The 21,030-nt window shown below is 39.8% G+C and overlaps 1 protein-coding gene across 4 annotated transcripts in view; it reads left to right on the plus strand.

Moving 5' to 3' along the window:
• The window catches only part of ZFYVE28 (zinc finger FYVE-type containing 28), a 146,334-nt gene that overhangs the window by 101,095 nt on the left and 24,209 nt on the right, over positions 1-21,030 (plus strand). For 2 of the 4 annotated variants that reach the window (XM_036382413.1, XM_036382414.1), the window contains exons 8-9: positions 1,156-2,520; positions 13,961-14,065. In XM_036382413.1, the coding sequence (XP_036238306.1) occupies positions 1,156-2,520; positions 13,961-14,065 (1,470 nt within the window). The remainder of the gene's footprint in view (positions 1-1,155; positions 2,521-13,960; positions 14,066-21,030) is intronic. The other 2 variants (XM_036382415.1, XM_036382416.1) reach the window with 1 other exon arrangement.

Raw genomic sequence — 21,030 nt, forward strand, 5'->3', positions numbered from 1 at the left:
TTTAACCCTGGATGACAGCTCAGCCCCATGCAGCCAGCTTGCTCACCCTCCAGTGGGTCTGGGGAGAGAAGCAGAAGAGTAGAAGGGAGAAAAGTCATGGGTTGAGATATAGACAGTTTAATGGATAAAGCAAAAGCCCCAAAAAAGCAAAGCAGAGCAAGGAATAAATTCAGCACTTTCCCCAGGCAGGTGTTCAGCCATGCCCAGGACAGCCAGGCTCCATCACACGTAATGGTGACTTGGGAAGAGAAATGCCACCCCTTCAAACACCCCCCCTTCCTCCTCCCTGCCCCAGCTTTATATCCTGAGCCTGATGCCATCTATATGGTGTGGAATATCCTTGGGTCATGTGGGGTCAGCTGCCCCAGCTGTGTCCCCTCCCAGCTCCTTGTGCACCCCCGGCCTCCTCCTGCTGGGGTGGGGTGAGGAGCAGGAAAGGCCTTGGCTGTGTGTGAGTCCTGGGCAGCAGCAACAAAAACACCCCTGGGTTATCAGCACTGCTTCCAGCACAAATCCAAAACACAGCCCCATAGTAGCCACTGTGAAGAAAATGAAGTTCATGCCAGACAAAGCCAGAAGATTGAGTTCAGTGTTTGAGGCAGGAGAGAGCCAACTTCCAGTCCCAGTTTCAGTGATCTGGCTTCCAGATACTGGTGGTGCATAAGCAATATTACTGTTTTATTGAATTCTTTTATCTGACAGTGTAATGCTGTGAAACTTCTGCAGTACTCTTTTGCAGAATAATTTTCTGAATCAACTTGAAGGATGGAAAATTGGTTTGCTAATCAAAGTCAAATTTGTGAATTAAAAAAGTAAAATGATGAAATAAATCTAATTGTGGGTGACATTTTCACTATAAATGATGGGGAGGGGAAAATTTCTATTTTTGTGTGTGTTTTGGTTTATTTTGAGGCTTCACTGCAAGCATGTATATAATTTTATGCCCTCTATTTGCATGAGTAATCTCAAATTCAGGCATCAGTAGTCACATGCTCTGGATATGAATGCCAAATGCACTGAATTACACAGTCAAAAGTATTCTGTGCCCTCAAATTCTGGATTTCTGCACTAACAGTAAAAGCTTTTTTAAAATCTGTCACATCAATGCCTCATGATTGATAATGACAAGTGATGTGTGTATTTCTTCATTTTCAGGGATCTCCTTCAGACGCTGACCGAGGATGAGCTGCACACACTGGAACGTAACCTGTGCATCTCCCAAGATGTGGATTTTCCTGTCAGAGCAGATCCTGAAGTACCCTCTGTCATTGCACCAGGCATAACTGCAGCTTTGCCTCCTAAGGAACTTTCAGCAAAAGCTGAGAACACAGAGGCTGAGCTGGCTTGTTCCATGCAGTATGATGAGCAGGAGCTGGAGCAGCTGAACAGGATGGTGCACAGAGTCGGCGATGAAATGTCTTCTCTGCTTTCCCCCCCGAGCATCTGTCAGTCTCCAGCTCACAGAGCTAGCCTAAGAAACAGTTCTAGCACAGAAGCTTCACCAACAAGACACCATCTTGACAACTTAACTGATGAAGAGGACAGAGTGTTTTTTATGGATGACCTAGATGGAGCAGGAGAAGCCCTGGCAGGGTTGGATTCAGTAAGTGATACTTTTGCTTGGGTGAATAACCCTTGCCACGATTCAAAACAGAACCTGCAATATAGAGATGCTTTGCTTTATGAGAATGGCCATCAGACCGAGGAAACTTTGCTTTTAAAAGATGCTGAAAGTGACTTAAGCAATAATAACAATGTTGAAGATGGAAAACAGATGCCTGGCATTTCAGTTCCAAACTCATGTAGCTGTCTGGAGGGTGCAGACTCACAGTTATACCTCAATGGCTGGGACGCGTATGCCGACGACGCGGAAACGGCAGAAGTGATCGCGCACAGGACGGGGGGAATGAAAATATCTGCTACTGTAATATTCAATCCTAAATCTCCTTCTAGCTCTGAATCCCCAGTAACAACCCCAGAAGCAGCTATTAGTTGTATTCCTGGATCTGCTAATCCATTAGCAAATGAGGAGGAGGATGAGTCCCATAAACTCAGTATAGCTGCCACAAACTGTCTGATTAATTCCTGTGTGTGTTGTGGCAGCTGTGAAGACAGCAGGGAGGACGGTGTTGAAGGTTTAAAGACTAAACATTCTGCAGGAGGTGTTGTAAATGCTTCATACACATTAGTAAAGTCTAAGGAAATGGACCATGTAGATAACTTGGACAGTTCAGTCCCTGAGCAGGAAACATTAAAACCTGAAACTTCTGCTTTATTAGCAGAAAGAGACTTTGGCAGTGAAGAGCAAAAACTGCCAACCTCCTCTAAGTGCCTGGCACATTCCTCAGGTTCACAGGTAGAAGTAGAAAGTGACTCCCAAGGAGAAGCAGAGAGCATCTCAAATCAGCAGAAGAAGTGGGAGAAGAGGAAACAGCTGTGTGATAAAAAAATGGACTACAATGAAGATACTAGTAGTGAAAGGACAGCAAAGGAAGATGTAAAGTCAAGATCTAGTTCAAGGTAAGAGCAACTTGATGTCTTGGTAGTAATTTGCATGTACATAAATTCCTGTACCCTTCTACTGCAGTGATTGGTGCATCGTTTATGTTGATTTTAAGGACAATAGAGTGTTGCAGGATTAAGGAATTTATCCATATATATTTTTTAATGCAGATAGCTTTTTATTGGACATGAGCTTTTCTGCAAAAGATTTGGAGATCTGGATTTTAATCATCCAGTGTCTCTGTATCATTGAAATCAATGTTACATTGCCTGCTTAATGTATCCAAGAGGACACTGCTGCTAAACAGTACCTGGGTCATTACTTCCCTTGTCCTCTGCTGTTTTATAGGAGAAGTGTGTCTGGCAAATACTAAAAAGTTAACTTTTGCATCAGTGCATGGGATTAAATTGTTATCTAAACACATTTTACCTTGGCTTCATTTGAGAGAAAGGGGTTGATGTGACCATGTTGCCTGTGGGCACAAGTGTACCTGTGAATGTGTGAGTGCTGAAGGAGCCTGACAAAGTTCAGAGGTGGCTCTTAAGCCTGTTGGACCATTTCAGACAAAGCTGATAGAAGAGTGGAGGTCATGGATTAAGGTTCTGTATATTTAATGGCAATAAGGAACTTACTTGATAATGGGGAGATAACATCATAATACTTGTAATAAAGAAAATGCCACACTTCAGCTCAACTTTGATTGGACTCAAGGGATCTTACACAGATCAGTAGAAAACCTGACTTTGTTTTGGTTTACTGTTTAGAGGATAACCTGTTTTGTAGTGAGTCCTCAGTTTCCCTGAAGTATTACTATCATGAAGCAGAGGGAAGACATTAGAGAGAAGCTACCTTTGTTTTCTGTATTTCTGTGACAGCTGGCTTTCTCTGTCTGTGTGATGCAGGCTCTCCCATTTTGTTATGTTCACAGAGTTCAGGATAACACAGTGGAGGTAGCTTGAACCTCAAAGCATAACCACAATATAAAAGCTACAGAAATAAGAATAGTAATTGAATTATGAAATATTATGAAATACCAAATAATACTGGTAGTGGAAATAGACTCATGAGTTCTTTGGCCTGGACCTAATTGCTTTTACAGGTTAAATATGACTTAGCATGCCCAAAACTTGACTTATCTTTCTCATTATCCTGACTATTTGCTATCTTAAGCTTGCAAGTATGATCATATTCAAGGCCTTACAACAGGGTTTCTAAGTGGACTTCATTTTAAGATGTAATTCACAAATCCCTTTGACATTCCATGATTTTGCAGCACTTCAAATGGAATACTATGTAAAAGTAATCACTGTGTTTAATCAGTTTCCTCATAAATAATACAAAATTCAGACTCTTTGTCTACCAGTTTTTGCCTTGAGTAGGATAGATATTAAATGAATTTTTGAGAACAGGTCTGAAAAATAGAATACAATTATATATATCTGTAAGCTGCTATTTCAGCTCCCCATGTTTTATGAATGTAGTAATTTCTCCACTGTCTTATCCAGCCTCTGCTAATATTGTTTAAAACTTTATCTGAGGACTTTCTGTCCTTTTACAGAGAGTTCTGTAAGTCTGTCTTCCTGTTTGCTTTTGTTTTCTCCTGATTCCTGTCTGGCCTCTCCTGCCTGTTGTGATTTTGTAGACCTAAGTCACATTTTGTCAGTGTGGTTACTTTTTCAGATTGGAAAAATCAGAGCCTACTTGTTCAGAAGTTGTCCACAAATTGTCTGTACATTTGATCATGCCTTATCTCTTGCCCTAAACAATTTTCAATTATACAATTTCCTCTTAGCAATAAGTGAATCAGAACTGCATTTACTCAAGATATGAGCAAACTGTGGATGTGCACAGTGGCATAATTGTTTTCAGTAAATGGTTTTCAGTATTTGATTTGGAATTCTTACTAAGTGATGTGCTGAGGTTCTTTTTGAAGTTGTCTGCTAAAGCCCCAAGATGTTGCTTGTGGTCTCAGAGGCTGTCATTCTGTATCTGATGCTAAAATTGTTCTCTATGTGTTTCCCTGTTAAGTCTTGCCATTTTATTACCTGTTACTCAGACTTTAGGATCCTGGGCAGTTGTGCAGTCTGTTCTGGTTGTTACCCTGAATAATTTTGCACTGGTAGTAACCTGTCAGAGCTCACTGCTTTCCCTGTTTTTGCAGATCATACACAAAAACAAAGCTCCCAGGGTGCTGGAGAACCTCAGCCATGAAATCCCATCTTTCTGAGAAGTGATTGTCTAACAGCTTCTCCCAGTTTCTGATGAAGAATTATCTGTCCTTTTGGAGTCCCTCCCTCTTGTGCTGTAGCTCCTCAATTTTCTTAAAAGCCTTTAGTGAGGTATTTTGACAGAACCTGTTTGAAAATCCAGAGGCTTGACAGATGAATCACCATTCTTCACAAGCTTCTTGGCCCCTTCACAGAGCTCCCAAGAGCTTCCCATGCAGAAGTCACCTTACATCTTCCCAGACAGACCTTCATATTGTTGTCTACTTATTTTAGCTTTGGATACATTTAAAATTGCTTGGTATGATCATCAGGCTCACAGGGCTTGAGCTGTTTGAATCCCTGTGGAGTCCGTTTTTTTTAGGGATAGCCAGCTTTAGACTCCAGGCATCAAGGAAGTTTTAGGAGAGCTTAATAATTCATCTTATTCATTCTTGAGTTCTAAAACTCTTGGGTGAATGTTTTTGAATATTTTGTTAACAGGCTAGTTGGATTTTCTGTTTTCACCATAGCCTTTTACACAGATGCTTTGTTGATTACTTCTAATTAGCTATATTCATTTTTGAGACTACATTACAGCTGTTATGAGTTGTCAAGTACTCCATCTTTGCAGCAGTAGAGCAGTAGGGATGGAGGTATTTTGTTGCTAGATTGTTGCTACTTTATTTGGAAGCATCCTAATAAAACTCCTTAGGTATATTCTGTGAAAGATGGAGATGCTGGGGTTCTACTGAGAACTAGATTAAAAAGTTATAAAGGAATAGATCCTATTTTTGCCTTAAATATATGTATATATATAAGATTGGGGTCTTGCCTGTGAATCACTAGTCATGTTATCAGGAAAAGAGATAATTCAGTTTCAAAACTTGTGGACCTTTCCTTACTCATGCTGCCTGGGCAATGACTAATCACTGCTTTTTGATGATATTTTTAAATTGGCAGATCACATTAGGCTTCTGTGACTGCTCCCTATTACATGCTTGTGAATGCCAGCTTAACCATAGGGGAAATGTTGGAGACAGTAAATTATTTTCAGAATGATGGACCCATTAGCTAGAACAATAAGCAATCTCATACACATGGAATAGCTGCAGGTTAGGCTCATTTATCAAGTTGATAAATGTATTCACTTTCTAGTTACTGTAAGTCACCAGGTAGAAGAAAATTTTCTATCCCTTTTCTGAATAAAGCAGCTCTCAAATGTGACTGTTGTGATACAAAGCATTTGTTTTAGTAAGTCTAAACTATTTTACTACACAAGATGACATTATAGGTATAATCTCTGTGATCCAGAAAGGTTTACCATAATAATCCTTGTATCTGAAATAGCTGATATTTCAGGCTTCTCTGTCTAGCCTCAAAATTCAGTGGAGTTTAAAATAAAGATTAACCACTCTTGTACTAAAGATTTCATAAAATCATAGAATAGTTAGGGTTGGAAGGAACCTTCAAGATCTTGTTCCAAACCACTGGACCAGATTGCTCAAAGCCCTGTCCAAACTGTCCTTGAACACTTCCAGGAATGGGACCTTTGCAGATTCTCTGGGCAACCTGTGCCAGGGCCTCACCACCCTCTCAGTAAACAATTTCTTTCTCTCTAATCAAAACCTGCCCTTCTGCAGTTTGAAGCCACCCCTCCTCATCCTGTCACTCCCTGCTCTTGTAAAAAGTCTCTCTCCATCCTTCTTGTGGGCTCTCTTCTGGTACTGGAAGAGCCCAGTGAGGTCACCCTGAAGCCTTCTCTTGTCCAGGCTGAAGAATCCCAATTCTCTCAGCCTTTTTTCATAGGAGAGGTGCTCCATCCCTCTTGGTGGCTTCCTCTGGACTTGCTCCAACAGGTCCATGTCCTTCCTGTGGTGGGGCCCCAGAGCTGAATGCAGTGCTGCAGGTGGGCTCTCACCTGAGTGGGGCAGAGGGGCAGAATCCCCTCCCTCACCTGCTGCCCACGGTGCTTTGGATGAGCCCAGGACAGGGAGGTTTCTGGGCTGGGAGTGCCCATGGCTGGGTCGTGTCCAGCCTCTCACCCACAGCACCCCCAGGTCCTTCTCAGGGCTGCTCTGGATCTGTTCATCCCCAGCCTGTGCTGTCCCTGGGAGCTGCCCTGACCCAGGAGCAGCACCAGCACCTGGTCTTGTTACAGCCCATGAGGTTGCCATGGGCCACTTGTGGAGCTTGTCCAGGTCCCTGTGGATGGAGTCCTGTCCCTCAGGTGTGTCAGCTGCACATGTGCTGAGGGTGCACTCAATCCCTTCCTCTGTGTCATTAATGGAACTGCTAAGTAATTCTGGTCCCAGCAGGCACCCTGGAGGGACACCACTTGTCACTGATGTCCAGAGCCATTGCCCACTGCCCTCTGGATCTGACCATCCAGCCAATTTCTTACCCATATACAGTCCATGCACTGAGTCCATCTCTGTCCAGTTTACATCCAGGGGTGTTCTGGGGGACTGTGTCAGAGGCTTTAGAGAAGTGCAGCTGAGTGCCACCCCCAGCCCTTCCCTGCTGATGGAGTCACACCTTCACAGACAGCCATCCCTGGATATTGACAGGTCTCTGCTGCTTGGGTTTGTAAGTGTTAGCTGATTTTGTCTGTTTTTTTTTTTTTTTATTTGCTTGTATCTCAAAGATAGAAAACACCAACAGCACACAAGTCTTGGGCAGCAGTGCTAATGAGATTCAAATATGAGAAAAGCACTAGCAGAGATGCAGTGTCTGACTTGCTGAAGGGACAAGGTGATAAATAAAGGCTGTCATGTAACAAAACAAACAGTTAAAGGGGGAAAAGCCATGTAAGAGTAGAACATACGATGATAAAACTACAGAAAAAACACCATTTGGTGTTTGGGGGTAAAAAAGAACCTAAGTTATTCCCAAAACCAAGATTTAAATCTTTATCTAGTATTCCTTGTGTATCTAGTATTCCTTGTTTATCTAGTATTCCTGCTTTCAATTGGAAGCAAACTATACCAATTCTTTCTTTTAAATGTTCATTTAAATATAAAAGTACTCATGCTCTTTCAGAGAAGAAAGAAAACTACAAAGAGGGAAGATATTTTTTGTGTGTGTTTTGTAAATATTTGTCTTTCTGTTCTTTCTGGAGCTAAGGAGTCCACATAAACCTGCTAATGTTTAATGAAGTTTGGCAACTTGTTTGGTATTGTCATAAAATGCTGGTGTTTTCATGTTTTAGTCTTAAATACATGGTTCCATTGCATGTTTGTTTATCTACATACTGACCTCAGAACAGTTTGATATAAAAAAAGGGATTATTAAGTGTAGTTTCTCACTTTTTCCACTGCAGGCCTATTTAAAATGTCTACCTTAAGTTTTACATTTTTTTTCCATTTTCCTTGATCTGTTTGAATGTATTCTTGATGAAGCCTTTTGGAGTGACACTTTTCAAAAGGAGCTGCAGTTGGTAGTGAGGAGAATTTCTTACCTTCACCCTTCCTGCAAGCTCCAGCTGTGTCCATCAGCTGTTGGATGCTGGCATTGTTTGCATTTACTTGTGGGGGCTAAAAATCAGAATATTTTGCCTTATGCTTTTGCAGTGTAGGGAGGAAGAATGAGGTGTCCTTGGAAAAGCATGTTTTGCTATTTGTTGATCTATATTGCAACTCTAAAATAAGAGGAATAAATTATTCTTTAGCTTGGTGTTCAAGTTGTCTCTTTTCTTAGCCTTTCAATTCTTTAATCCTAAATTGTATATATTGTACATTATTTATATATTACAATAGTCTATATTGCAATATATTAAAAATCTTATTTCCTCAACATATTACAGTAACTTCATTAAAAAATGAACACCTGTTTCAGACAGTTGGTTTCTAATTTTGATTTTTTTTGGCCTGTACTTAATTTTGTTCACTCCTTAGCAACATGTGATGTGTGCACATTTTCAGTGCAGCAACTTGAAGATAAGTCATTCCACCTTTATAAATGTATGGAAAACAGCATTCAGCCATTTGTATTTGGAGGATGGCTAACATTTGCTAAAAAAAAAAAACAAAACCAAATTCATACAAAGTACCTTTCTATCTTGTCTGAGTTTCTAGCTTTTCTATGGGCATTCCTTCATCAAAATTAAATTCATTGATATTGAAATTCAAATTAACTTTATGAAATGTGTTAAATTCATGCTTTTCTATAATATTGCCTTCACAGTAAGATTTAAGAAAATTGTGTCTATTTTTACATGAAAAGGTTGGCTTTTCCCTGAAAAATTAATGGACAGCTGTGCAAGCTCACATAAAGAAAAAGGTCTGTTTATTGTCTTGTACTGATTAGTCTTTTAACTGACTGTTCAGGAGAAAGAGAAATTCTCCTTAGCAAAAAGCAAACAGTACTTGATTTGGAATCAAACATCAGCATTTTAACTGCAAAACTTCCCTTAAGCAATCCTTTATCTGGCTGTTGATTGAAGTTCTTTGTTCCTCTTCTGGTATTCTGTTTATTGCCTTTGTACAACTAGCCAAATTCAGATTCAGTATAAATTAATTGTTTCAGTCCCTCCTCCCCTTCTTTTTAACAACACAGGTCTCAAATTTGAAATGGCAGTGTTTTACCTTGCCTGTTGAACTCTGATTTTGTGCAGTATCCTATAACACCACTGCTGTTACAAAGCTTGGTGTCACTGTTTTATACCAGCTTCCCTTTTACTAAGTGCAAATATCAATTGAAGCAGGGAAACATATTAGCTTTCAATGTAGGGATTCCTGAAATAACAGGTTAAAAAGTTTGAAAAGATAATTTTTGAGTGGATTTGGTGTGACACATGAGGCTTTAGTCAGCCCTTATGTAGTGAGCCAGTCAAACAATACTTGTGCCAATTAGCTATTGTAATATGAAATGTAATTGTATTCAATTAGTAGCATTCATGAAGAAACTGTCCCCTGAAGCAGAGGTTTAATTAAATGTAAGAGGCTAGAAACACATTCCAGTAGAAAAAAGCATGGATAAAATAAAGGTGGCTTTCAGTTTGTTTTTTCTTTCAGTTACAAAAAGTGGCCGACAGCTTTCAGTAAATTCCCTGAAAGGAGGCAGCCATATCACCCCATGTCACTTTGCTCCATATCCTCAAATCTTTATTCTGTAATTTTATCAGAAGTGCTGAAGAATTATGTTTTGATGAGCATGATAGTGGTTTTATGCAGTGCTAGAATGCAATTTTTAAAACAGCACTGTAGGTGTTTAAAACCTACAAATGAAAGAAACTTTTGCCACATTCCCCACTTTAAGCAGGCCTATGAATCCCAATCCAAAACAACATTATTGCAAATGAGCATGACGTGGTGGAGCTCAGGTCAGCTGTGGGCTGATGTGGGAAGGAAGGGTTAGCAGCTCTCAGCTGCAGAATGTAGCTTTATGCTTGAATTTTCTCTTATAATTGTGCTAATGCATGTGTGTGCTCAGCCCTCATCAGCTGATAATGGGAATCTTGAGATGGGAAAAACAGGTCAATTCACCTCAGGATCTACCAGCACCTTAGAAAAGCAGAGAGGATCTTCAGGCAGACATTAATATAAAGAAAACTCTACCATTATTCCAAGACCGTGTGTACTGAGAGGAAAAGCAGTGATTATTAAGGGTTTTTTTTTAAAGCTAGTTAGTATAACACTTAGAAAGTATAAAACAGAGTCACCATTATTGGATTCCCATTTCTTAGTACTAAATAAACACAGAACTTCTTATGTGAAGAGTTACAGCCTGAATATGAATCAGTAATAAACACTGTAAATCATAAATACTGTTTCCAGTACAATGATTCAGTCTATATGGATACACAGGAATGAGAAAAATGTTTCCATGTTGTAATTGCCTGAATTACACATGGTTTATTACAACAAACAAATGTTTGTTAGTGTGGTTTGTGTCAAGTGTGTTCAAGCAGTTTGCATTGCCAAGTGATGACTGACTGCATGGAAATCTAATCCTGAAGTCAGCAGATTGTTCAGCATGGTCAGGTTTGTGCCCCAAGAGAAAAATGGAGAAGTGGAAAATGAAGGCATTTATAAAGCAGTTTAGAATGGCAAACTGGGTTAAGACAAGGCTTAAAAATTGGTGAGATGATGAAACTGGTGAGAAGGAGTTGTGCTGGTAGGACCTGGTATGGAGTGAGAGAAGATGGAAATGAGAGGCAGCGAAGTATGGAGAGGAGATGAGGTGAGGCTCACTGCCTGTTCAGAAGACATTTGTAAAGATGAAAGCAAAGCTAGCATTGAGATGGTTGATAATGCCAGCTGGTTCTGGGCCATTATGTTCATCTTGCTCACTGGGTTTACTTACCATGAAGGTGCTTTATTGCTTTGCCTTCTCTCTCAGGATGTCCATTCCACATAGGTAGCTGATGATAGAAAGGGATTTCATGTCTTGGGACAACATTGGCAATAAATAATATCTGCTCTTAGCAGAGAGGTGGTACTTTAGGGTGGTGCTTGCTTTGGTTTATGTTTTAGCCTAGAGCATTTACATTCAACTCCCAAAAAACATGTGTGAACTTTTGAGTTCTTGGGAAAAATGTTAGCCCTTTGGGTTCTGTGTAAGAGCTTAAAATCTTAAATTCTTTAAAACAAAACAAAAAAGTAGAAAACTAGAACCTAAGAAAATTGAATTTAAGTGCTTAAATACTGGTAACTGAGATATTTTGATTGGACTGCGAATATAACAGGCAGAGCTTCAATGAAAGCACTGAAGGACAGCCAACCTGACATCTTTCAGAAAAATTATTACTACCCAAATCAGCTGGCAGGATTTTTACACTGGAAAAATCTGGAAGTGGTGGGGAGATGGAAGAGCATACAAGAAGATGCTGGGTTTGCTACTTGTTCTTGTTTCCTGATTCTGCTGTTCAAAGATTAGTTTATTCTGAATAAAAGAGTGATGTGCTTGACTTACTTGCAAGGGAGAAGCAGTGATGTATTTGCTGTGACACAATGAGTTAACAAAATTCCATGGTAAATGTAAGACCAGTTTAACAAGGTTCAGTGGCAAGGTACACTTCAGTATTTAGTGCATGGAGGACAGGGTCAAACAAAGCTGCCAGGGAGATCCTTTCACTGAGTCTTGAGGTTCAGAGAGGAGCTGGATCCTGACTTAGTCCCAGACCTGATCAATGGTTTATGTCTAAAGTGCAGTCAATCTTTTTTGTCACTTAGCTAATATTGCCACATTTCAGCATGCTTATTCCCAGTTTCACTTAGTATCTGGTGTGATAAGGATTCACTCAGCCTTGAGCAATAATTGTGAGAGGGGAGATCCTGGCATGCAGGCTGCTGCCACACAGGAGAGCTCAGCAGGCCTTGGACTGTCCACTAATTTTGGGCTGAGATGAGTGACTTACAGTCATATCTGCACACCCATTGTACTTTGGCTGGTGTGTGCTCAGGTAGCCCTCAGCTGCTGTGCAAGATGTATGGCCCTTGGCTCCTGTGGTGTTACCTGTCTCTCCAGAGCCCAATTTGGGTACAGACATTCAGACTGCCATTTCTTGCTTTTGTTGAAAAAGAAAAGGGGGGGCTGAGCACACCACCACACCTGCCTAATCATGGTGTGAAATTGTGTGCTAATGGTTTTTTTAATATCACTCAGCTGCTGTAAAACAGACAGTAAAATTACATTTTAGTAGCATGACCATATTGTAAGATTGGATGGGTAAAGGTGATGAGCTATAAAAGAGTAAGCCTTTGTTTAAATGCATATATCTCTTCATAATGAGCAGAATTAGCAAGGGAAATTACATAAAACGAATGAAAGTTAAATAGATTTTTGTTCAAGTCTGATAAAATTATTTTCTGCTTGTGAAGTCTCTCCTTTCAACTAAAGCATGGTACACTTGGGATTTATTTTCAGATTGGCAGTCAGAAATGAGAAACATGAAGGGGTACATTTTCCAAGTGATTAGTGGGAGGTATGCAAACAAATCCTATTATTTCTTAGTGGGATTAGAGCACATACCTTCCATACACTGCTTTGAAGAATTCCCCTTAAGCATTCTTCCAGACTTCTAGCTGAAAAAATAACTGTAATAGTAAATTTGGCAGAAAAAAAGAGCTTGAAACACTGGTTTGCATATATCTAAAAAGCAAAAGGACAGTTAAAAATCTACTCATAATTGTGGAGAAATAAGGTGAAATAACCCTGACCTATATATGTACCTCTCTTTTAACTGGACATGTTTCTTAGGTTTCTCTTTGCATTGTCCAAAGATTTATTGACTGAACATTTGAGTTCAGCTGGCTTGAGTGAATCTTCTGCACTGCCTAGAGCCAATACAACTGTGATATCTCTGCTCAAGATTACATATTTTCTTATCTGATATAATTTATTTTTTTTTGCAGTTTGTGGAATTTTTAGTAGCTGAGCAGTAAATTGTTATTCAAACAAGAAATTGGTCTTTACAAGATAGTTTTTATAAGTGCTTATGAAACCATTTTTACTCCTCTAATCCTAGTTTATGTAGATAATATGATGTAAGATCTGAAATGATGTGTTATTTAGAGGCTTTTCCTTAGTCATGGGATGCCAGAGACAAGTTGTATACCATTCATTTAAATTAGTCATGTCCTTTTAATTAGTAGTTAGTGGATTTCTGCTAATGAAGTGTCAGTGGTTTGCCATGGGACTGCTCCTTCCTGGGTATCTGTTGGCTCAAAGCACAAAATTTGAGGTACATATATGGCACTTAGAGGGACTGAGCAAGCTTAGGGGTGGGTGTATTCAGTTCCATCCCCCAAGTGTCAATGTTCTGTTTTCTAACAGACCTTTTCCTTCCAATGGGGAGCAAGTGTAGGTCAGACTTGTCACAATATTCAGAAGTTTTTGAAGTGTATGGATTACTGTGCTTTGGCCTGAAACCCAAGATGACTTTATGAACTTTCAGCTTTGTTATGTCTTCAGTTTAAGGTTATACCACACTTAGCAGGATGGGCAAGCTATTCCCTCTATCTCCAATGAAAATGTAAGACTCACAGTTATTTCCTGAGTATTTTAACTGTATGGCATGAATTAAATTGAAAATTGTTGTAAGATGTGTGCCCAGTGACTTTGCTGAATTGCCTGTCCTTTTGGGAAGAAAACAGAATAGGTTTGTATCACCTACTGAAGAGCAAAAAATTGCAAGTGCCAGTTTATTCTTATTTCTGAATGACCCATGCCAAGCCATGACTTATCTCATTGCTCTGTTTTTGCCTTTGCTCGCTTCAGCAGTTCATTTTGTCTCCGTGTGTTTTTCCAGTTCTCAGGATGGCTTACGTGATTCCCCCCTCAGCTCCATCTCCAGCAGTGACTATGAGAGTGTTTCTGTCACTACCTGTAGTCTCTCCAGCATTTACGCTCTGAGGTAATAACATCACTTTGCAGTCAGATTTGACAAATGCTACTGAGTTATGCTTGGTTAAAAATTTTCATTGAATTAATCAAGTGACAGCAACACTTCTGAGTATTCTTCCTTTTGAACTACAGGTGCTTTCTGATTTTTATGTATTTTTTTTAACCTGCCAGCTTTCTTCAATGCTGTGACAAATGAGGCAACTATTTATGGAAAAGTTTTTAATGCATGCAGGAACCACTTACATATGTCCATGATCTCACTTTTATTTATCCATGTAGCAATTCTCAGAAGACACTTCAGGTTGTAGCTTGACAAGTTACAAATGTTTTTCTTAGCCAGCTTTTAGCTTTCTAAAATCATGTCTTTTTCATTTTGTTTTGCCTTGTAAAATAAAAGATGTTTCAGTTAACAGTTTAACTTACACCCTATTGCTGGCCAACACTGGTAAGAATACAGTGAAGAGCTGCTTCTGAGTTCACAGAATATTCTGGGCTGGAAGGGCCCCACAGACGTCGTGGAGCTCAGTTTCTAAGTGAATGGCCCATACAGGGATTGAAACCATGACCTTGGTGTTTTTAGCAATACTATTTTATATTCTCATCTTCTGAAACTACCTGGGACTTTTAACTTCAGTCTTACTCAAAGCACTTATTGAGAGTGATAATGTAATTAAATTTAGGACAGAAAAATGTAACTAAAACACAAAAATGAAATCTTTGCATTTTTCACTGTTTGCATAACATACATGTATGAGATGTATTGCATGCACTGTATGCAATAAAATTTTTGCTATTGTACAGACAGATTGAAATACCACTACTTCAGCTGATGAAATACCACTACTTCATCCTCCACTGCTTCTTGTCCTCTCTTTCATTTGTTTTTTTTCCCAGAACTTCATTTGAACTTCAGGATTTTGAAATTTCATCTAGGTTTGGGGATAAAAAGAGGAGATAAGATGGCTTTTCTAATAGTGGTAGAAGCAATACTACAAATAACAATTGGAGGGGTTTTTTAGGATGCACCTGTTTTCAAGTTCAATTTTTTTAGAGTTTTGTATTTTTCAAATAAGGGCAGAAAGAGGCAACAAAAACTGTTCTTCATTGTTTTAATTTTAAAATACATTTCCTTTTGACTGTTCTTCAAACAAAACCCAATTTACCTGCATGCAGCAGTTGCCCTGTTCCAAGTACTGTGTACATTGAAGACTGTTTCACACAGGGCTGTCTGAATGGATGGTAGGTGTAGCCTCAGTGACTCTTCAGGAATAACTGGAGCAGTCAGAATAAGCCTTGATTAGATGCACCACCTCTTTGGAAGGCCTTACTGGATTGCCTTTGTCCATTAGTGCTGCAGTTGCCACTGTGTTGGTAGTTAGGTGAAAGGAAGTTTGATTTTTAAGGCAGTATTTGCACACGTGCCTTTGTGCTCTTGTCCACTGAAAAACAGCATTGCATCACCCCTGGGTGGCTTGATGAAATCTAAGCTGTCCATTTTTCTGCAACCTGATGGATATTACCAGAGATGTAGTTTGTGGTCCAGTAAAACAAACCAGCAAAGTGCCTGCTTGACTGTAATGGCAGGAGTTTCCCCTTTTGAAAGACTTAGTTTAAAAACAACTTGTTTTAATGAAATAAAAGAAAAAAGCAACTCTAAAGTTCTAACTGCTTCACAGTAGTATGTTCCTAGATCTTTGTGCATAGAAATGTAAAATTCAGTGCATCTATTTGTATAATTTTTGAGAATATGTTATTTTTATATGCTCCTGTTCTCTCTTTAGAGAGTTTTATTTGGCCATTAAACAGCTTCTCTAGAGTTGCATTATTTGTTTACTGCAACAAACATGTTCCTTGCAAAGAAAATCTCTAAAATGTTCTTTTCTGAAATAACTGGGTTTTCCATGATGCCATATGCATATCCAAAATAATACCTAATTTGGGAGTTTGTTTCTTTTTCATCTGAGATATGCACTTCTAACGTATCTAATTTCTTGATGTTTACACTTAACAACAATTAGACATTAAATGTAACATTTGCAATTTTTATCTGAAAAATAATTGGCAAAAGATAGAATTCTTGAAATACACTTATGTGGTCTTTCATCCTCCTGTGAAACATAAACAATTCCTTTGTGCTATTAAATAATCAGTACTGAGACTGACAGTCATGTTGTCAGATTGCAGCATGTTTGGGGATATCTTCAGGAAATTTGGCTGTAATACCAAAACCAGTTTAACTCTGCAGTGGTTATGTTGAACTAATTGTGTATTTAATAGCACAGATGGAATTGATTTGAAACAATGAAGTATTGAATTTATGGGATTCTGTAGAAATGTACATTTATTGTTTTCCAAATGGAGAACCAGGGAGAAAATTCCCACTCCTTGGATCCCAAAGCAGTGTTCAAACCAGTGGTTTGGGTTCTCAAATGGTTTTGCTAAGGAAAATTTGATTTCATTGGTACCTGATCTGTGTAAAATGTTCCTCTTTCTAGTCTCAGAGGTCTGGTGATCAAGAAGTGAAATGTTCAGTCCAGTTCAGAAAATAATTTTTTTCAAATATTCATTAAGCAGTATCCAGACTTGAGATGCCCATACCAGTAGTCAGCTTTCTCAGCAAACAATAATATGATAGGCTCAAAGATTGGACCTAAGTTCTCTGAAAGACTGCGGCTAGAAAATGCAAGAAAAATGTTGATTTAGGAAGGATTAGCAAAAATAAGTGAGACAACAGAAGAACAGGGTAGTTACAATTTCGAGTCTCATTGGAGTTTTTGTTCTAAGAGTGCCAGGGAGAAAGAAATACTGATGAATCTATTCAAGGGTTTGTCTGCCTAGAGTAAACTTTACATGGTAAACTCTACTTCTTTATTTTAAGGTTATAAAGAGCCAATAAATGAGAACTTTATAAGTAATAACTCTTAAAACTAACCTTAGTGTTACACTAGATACTTTCCCTGGTCAACAGGTTGAGGTTTTTTTGAGATATGTCATTGCAGCCTAACTACTGATGGGTTTTGGTATATTTTTCTACTATTTTAGGCATTTACAAAAATTGGTGGTGAAGTTTTAGCACATTGTTTACAGTCTGTAAAAGGCAGTATCTGCAATAAATTGTGACTCAAGTTTATGCCAAAACAGCAAGAATCTGCCAGCAATTAGAGTGGGATATTTATCTAGATATTTCAGTTAGAATATCTGTATTTGTGCATATGTGGGCAGACACGTTCTTAGTGTAAAATATTTGTTATATAAAGATGAAACCTCCCCTGGTGCAACTTGTCCTCTCCATGTGGCTTCTTGTGGAGATTCAGCCTCCATCCTCTTTACAGCCACTCTTTATGTACAGTGATGAGGTCCCCCGGAGCCTTCTCCAGGGAATAAAATACTGATATAATTCCTTCAGTCTCTCCTCATAGGGCTGGTTCCCCATCATCTTCCTGGCCCTCCTTTGGACCCTCTCCAGTCCATCTGTTCCCTTTCCCAAACTGTGGAGACCACAGTTGCACACAGGGGTGCTCCAGGTGGGCCTGACAAGCTCTTGGTGGTTTGGGACAGTCACATCTCTCATCTCTGCTGGTGGTGCCCCTGTGGGTGCATGGCAGCATCTGATTTGCTGTCATTGCTGCAGAGCTCCACTGCTGGGCCCTGCTCAGCTCTTGGTGTGCACCCCCAGGACCCCCAGGTCAGCAAAGGATCCCAGCCCGTGCCGGACTCTTTGGTGTCATCACTGCTGCAGGACCTTGCACTTGGCCCTGTGAAACTCCACTCTCCTCTTGGCAGCTCCCTGTTCCAGCCTGTCCTGCTCTGTCAGACGGCTTTCCCTGCACATCCACCTCACCACCCAGTGTGGTGTCACCAGCAGCCCTGGGGATGGTGCTCTCAGACCCTCTCAGATGGCTTTCCCTGCTGGCACATCCACCTCACCACCCAGTGTGGTGTCACCAGCAGCCCTGGGGATGGTGCTCTCAGACCCTCTCAGATGGCTTTCCCTGCTGGCACATCCACCTCACCACCCAGTGTGGTGTCACCAGCAGCCCTGGGGATGGTGCTCTCAGACCCTCTCAGATGGCTTTCCCTGCTGGCACATCCACCTCACCACCCAGTGTGGTGTCACCAGCAGCCCTGGGGATGGTGCTCTCAGACCCTCTCAGATGGCTTTCCCTGCTGGCACATCCACCTCACCACCCAGTGTGGTGTCACCAGCAGCCCTGGGGACAGTGCTCACACTCTTGTCATCCAGATTGTTTTGGTGTTGCTGAACAAGTGAGGCCAAATGTCCATCCCTGGGGATTCCCACTCGTGGCAGGCTGCCAGCCCAGGTACAGAGCATGGATCAGCATTGAGTGGGAGCTCTGAGCCAGTTTCTTGCCCATCTCTCAGACCAAACAGAATTCCTGTGGGTGGACAGTTTCTTACAGGAGCAGGTTTTATACAGTGCTTTCTCATCAGTAGAAATCAGCGCCTTGAAAAGGATTCAAGAAGGAAAAAGAACTTGGTTGTTCTCCAGGACTGTGAATTATAGTAGGAGAATTAAGTTCTTTCATCTCATGGTCCAGAGCTTAAGCTATCAAAGCTACAGCACAAATTACATGGCTGCAGGTTTTAACAGAGACCACAGCTACTCTGGGGACCTTGTAGATCATAACGTGGAGTACAACAAATACATGAACAATGTATTTTAACTGAGTGATCAGTCCACCTGATCAGCTCTATCTCCAGTTCTTCTCTCTTGCACTTTTGCCTTTGTTAATGTGCTCAGCTCACATTGAAGCTATACAAAATGACAGATTTGTTCTGCATTAATGTTTTGTACTGTCATTTTGGGTCTGATCAGTGCATTTCTGTAGATTTTCTGTCTCCTTTTTTTTCTGTAGAGCTGCTCTTTATGGAGAGGTTGCTCACAACCAGAAAAAGGCTGTTAGTAATGGCTTTACATGGCTTTTACTGGAGTCCTGGAAATAAAGAGCTTGGTGAGCAGAGCTGTGGGAAGAGAAAGGGGTTTTATACCTTGAGCAAATCTGAATCACTTCCACTATAGATGCTATTCCTGCCTAATGATTTTGAACTGCAAACCCTTTGTGTGTCTCTTAGGCAGTGAGAGTCTGTGCTGTTTTGCACAGCTCTGTCACTCAAGCACTGTGAGGGCAGTATTAATACACTCATAAATAGGTTGCTGTATACAGTCTTTTTGTTCAGCTGCTAAATCCCTTGCCCCAACAACCAGCTGAGCAGTACCAGCAAAACAAAAAGTCAGCTTTGATGAGGTCTGTCAGCTTTTGCTTCTCATTTTAGTCAGTGAGACGTGTGTGACTGAAGCAGATGTCTCAGGGTTTTCACCGCCAGGATTCTTCTTGATGTGTTTCATGCCTATCTTGTTCTTCACCCTGCAAGACAAAAAAATTAAATCTCAAAATGGTGTAGCATTTTCTAAGCTATAGTGTTCCTTTCTAGGATATTCTACAGGGTGTTCTATATTTTATGCATATCTTTGTCTTTAGTAACAAGTAACTGGATGCAGATTTTATTTTTTCCAAGGAGTAACCCAGGCAGCTAATGTTAACAAGTGCTTGTTACAGTGGGAAGGTGAGAATTCAGTTGTTGGAAATTTTTTGGTCTTTCCCTATTAAAATTATAAACTTCATATTTTAGAGGTGTTAAAATGTTCAATGTGGTTGAAGTAAATATAGAATATATTGCTCTCTGTGTAAATCAAGTAAAATAGGGCAATATTTTAGGCTGACTAGCATCAGTGGCAGAGGCAATAAGACAGTTCTGGCAGAATTGGTAGACACTCCAAATTTCCCATTTGGGGGCTGTATTCCAAGTGGCATATCAAACATACCATATGGCTGGAGACTGACACAAAGTGATCATAATGGGCTTGTGTTCTTCTTTCTACATAGCTCAGTTGCAATTTTCATTTTTAGTAATTTGGCCACAATTATAATCATTTTCATTTTAGTGATGTGTAAAAAATCTGCTGTTGAATGTCACTTGGTGTTCCCTGTGATAGTAATAGAACAAAATTACTAGCTTTCAGAAATTAGGTTTTATTTTACAGATTAGTGTTTTTTCCCTCAGTAAAACCCTTAGAATAGCATGTTTGGGAGTTTTCAGATTATGTGTAATTAAAATCACTATAGTAACTGCAGTTTTTGCAGAGTTTTTGTCCATGTCTAAAGATACATTGTAAAACCACAATTGGATTGGAGGAAAAAGAGAGAGGATTTCCTCATCCTTACAGCTGTATTGAAGGTGAAAAAGAGAAAGCTGTCTTTTCTCATTAAAATTTTAAGGTTCCACCTAATATTTTCATTAGCTTTTCTCAGCTTTGACTACCACATCTGGATATGGAATTTCTGTGGGATTCTTCTAGACCCTGGGATGCATTCATGTTTCTGCTGCTTGTTTTTGTATCATTTTTTGAGGGAACTGATGGAAGCAACATGAAAATGTCATGCTACCAAGTTTCCATATCCCTCAGAGTTCCTTGTGCTGGGAAGTGGATCTGCAGGAGCTGCATGCTGAATGAATTAATTCACTTGTTTGATGCCATGCAGAACTGTGGCTTGCCTATGGCAGAGGGCATTGCTAATGAGCTCTATAAAATTACTCTTTGCCCTGAAGTATTTGTCAGGTATCCAAGCTCTGCCTGTCCTTTGTCAAGTTCTGCATCAAGCGTAAAAACTGGGCTGATATATCTCTGTCCCTGGCTTGGATACCAGAGCTGGTTTTCCATACCATTTCATCATAAGTCCTATACTATTTGTGGATTTCACTTTCAGTTTTTCCAGTTCAATGTATATTTTTGAAGTTTAAATATTTCTGTTGTTTAATCTCATTTTAGTTATCCTTTTGCAGTGTGAGCGAATGATTGAGAGATTTAAATGCAAGTTTGATTACAAGAAAGTGTTGGAAAAAATGTCATGGTAGTATTTAAAAAAGTCATAGTAAAACCCAGATAATATTCTA

This window comes from Molothrus ater, chromosome 4 (assembly GCF_012460135.2).
Source record: "Molothrus ater isolate BHLD 08-10-18 breed brown headed cowbird chromosome 4, BPBGC_Mater_1.1, whole genome shotgun sequence".
Classification (NCBI taxonomy): domain Eukaryota; kingdom Metazoa; phylum Chordata; class Aves; order Passeriformes; family Icteridae; genus Molothrus; species Molothrus ater.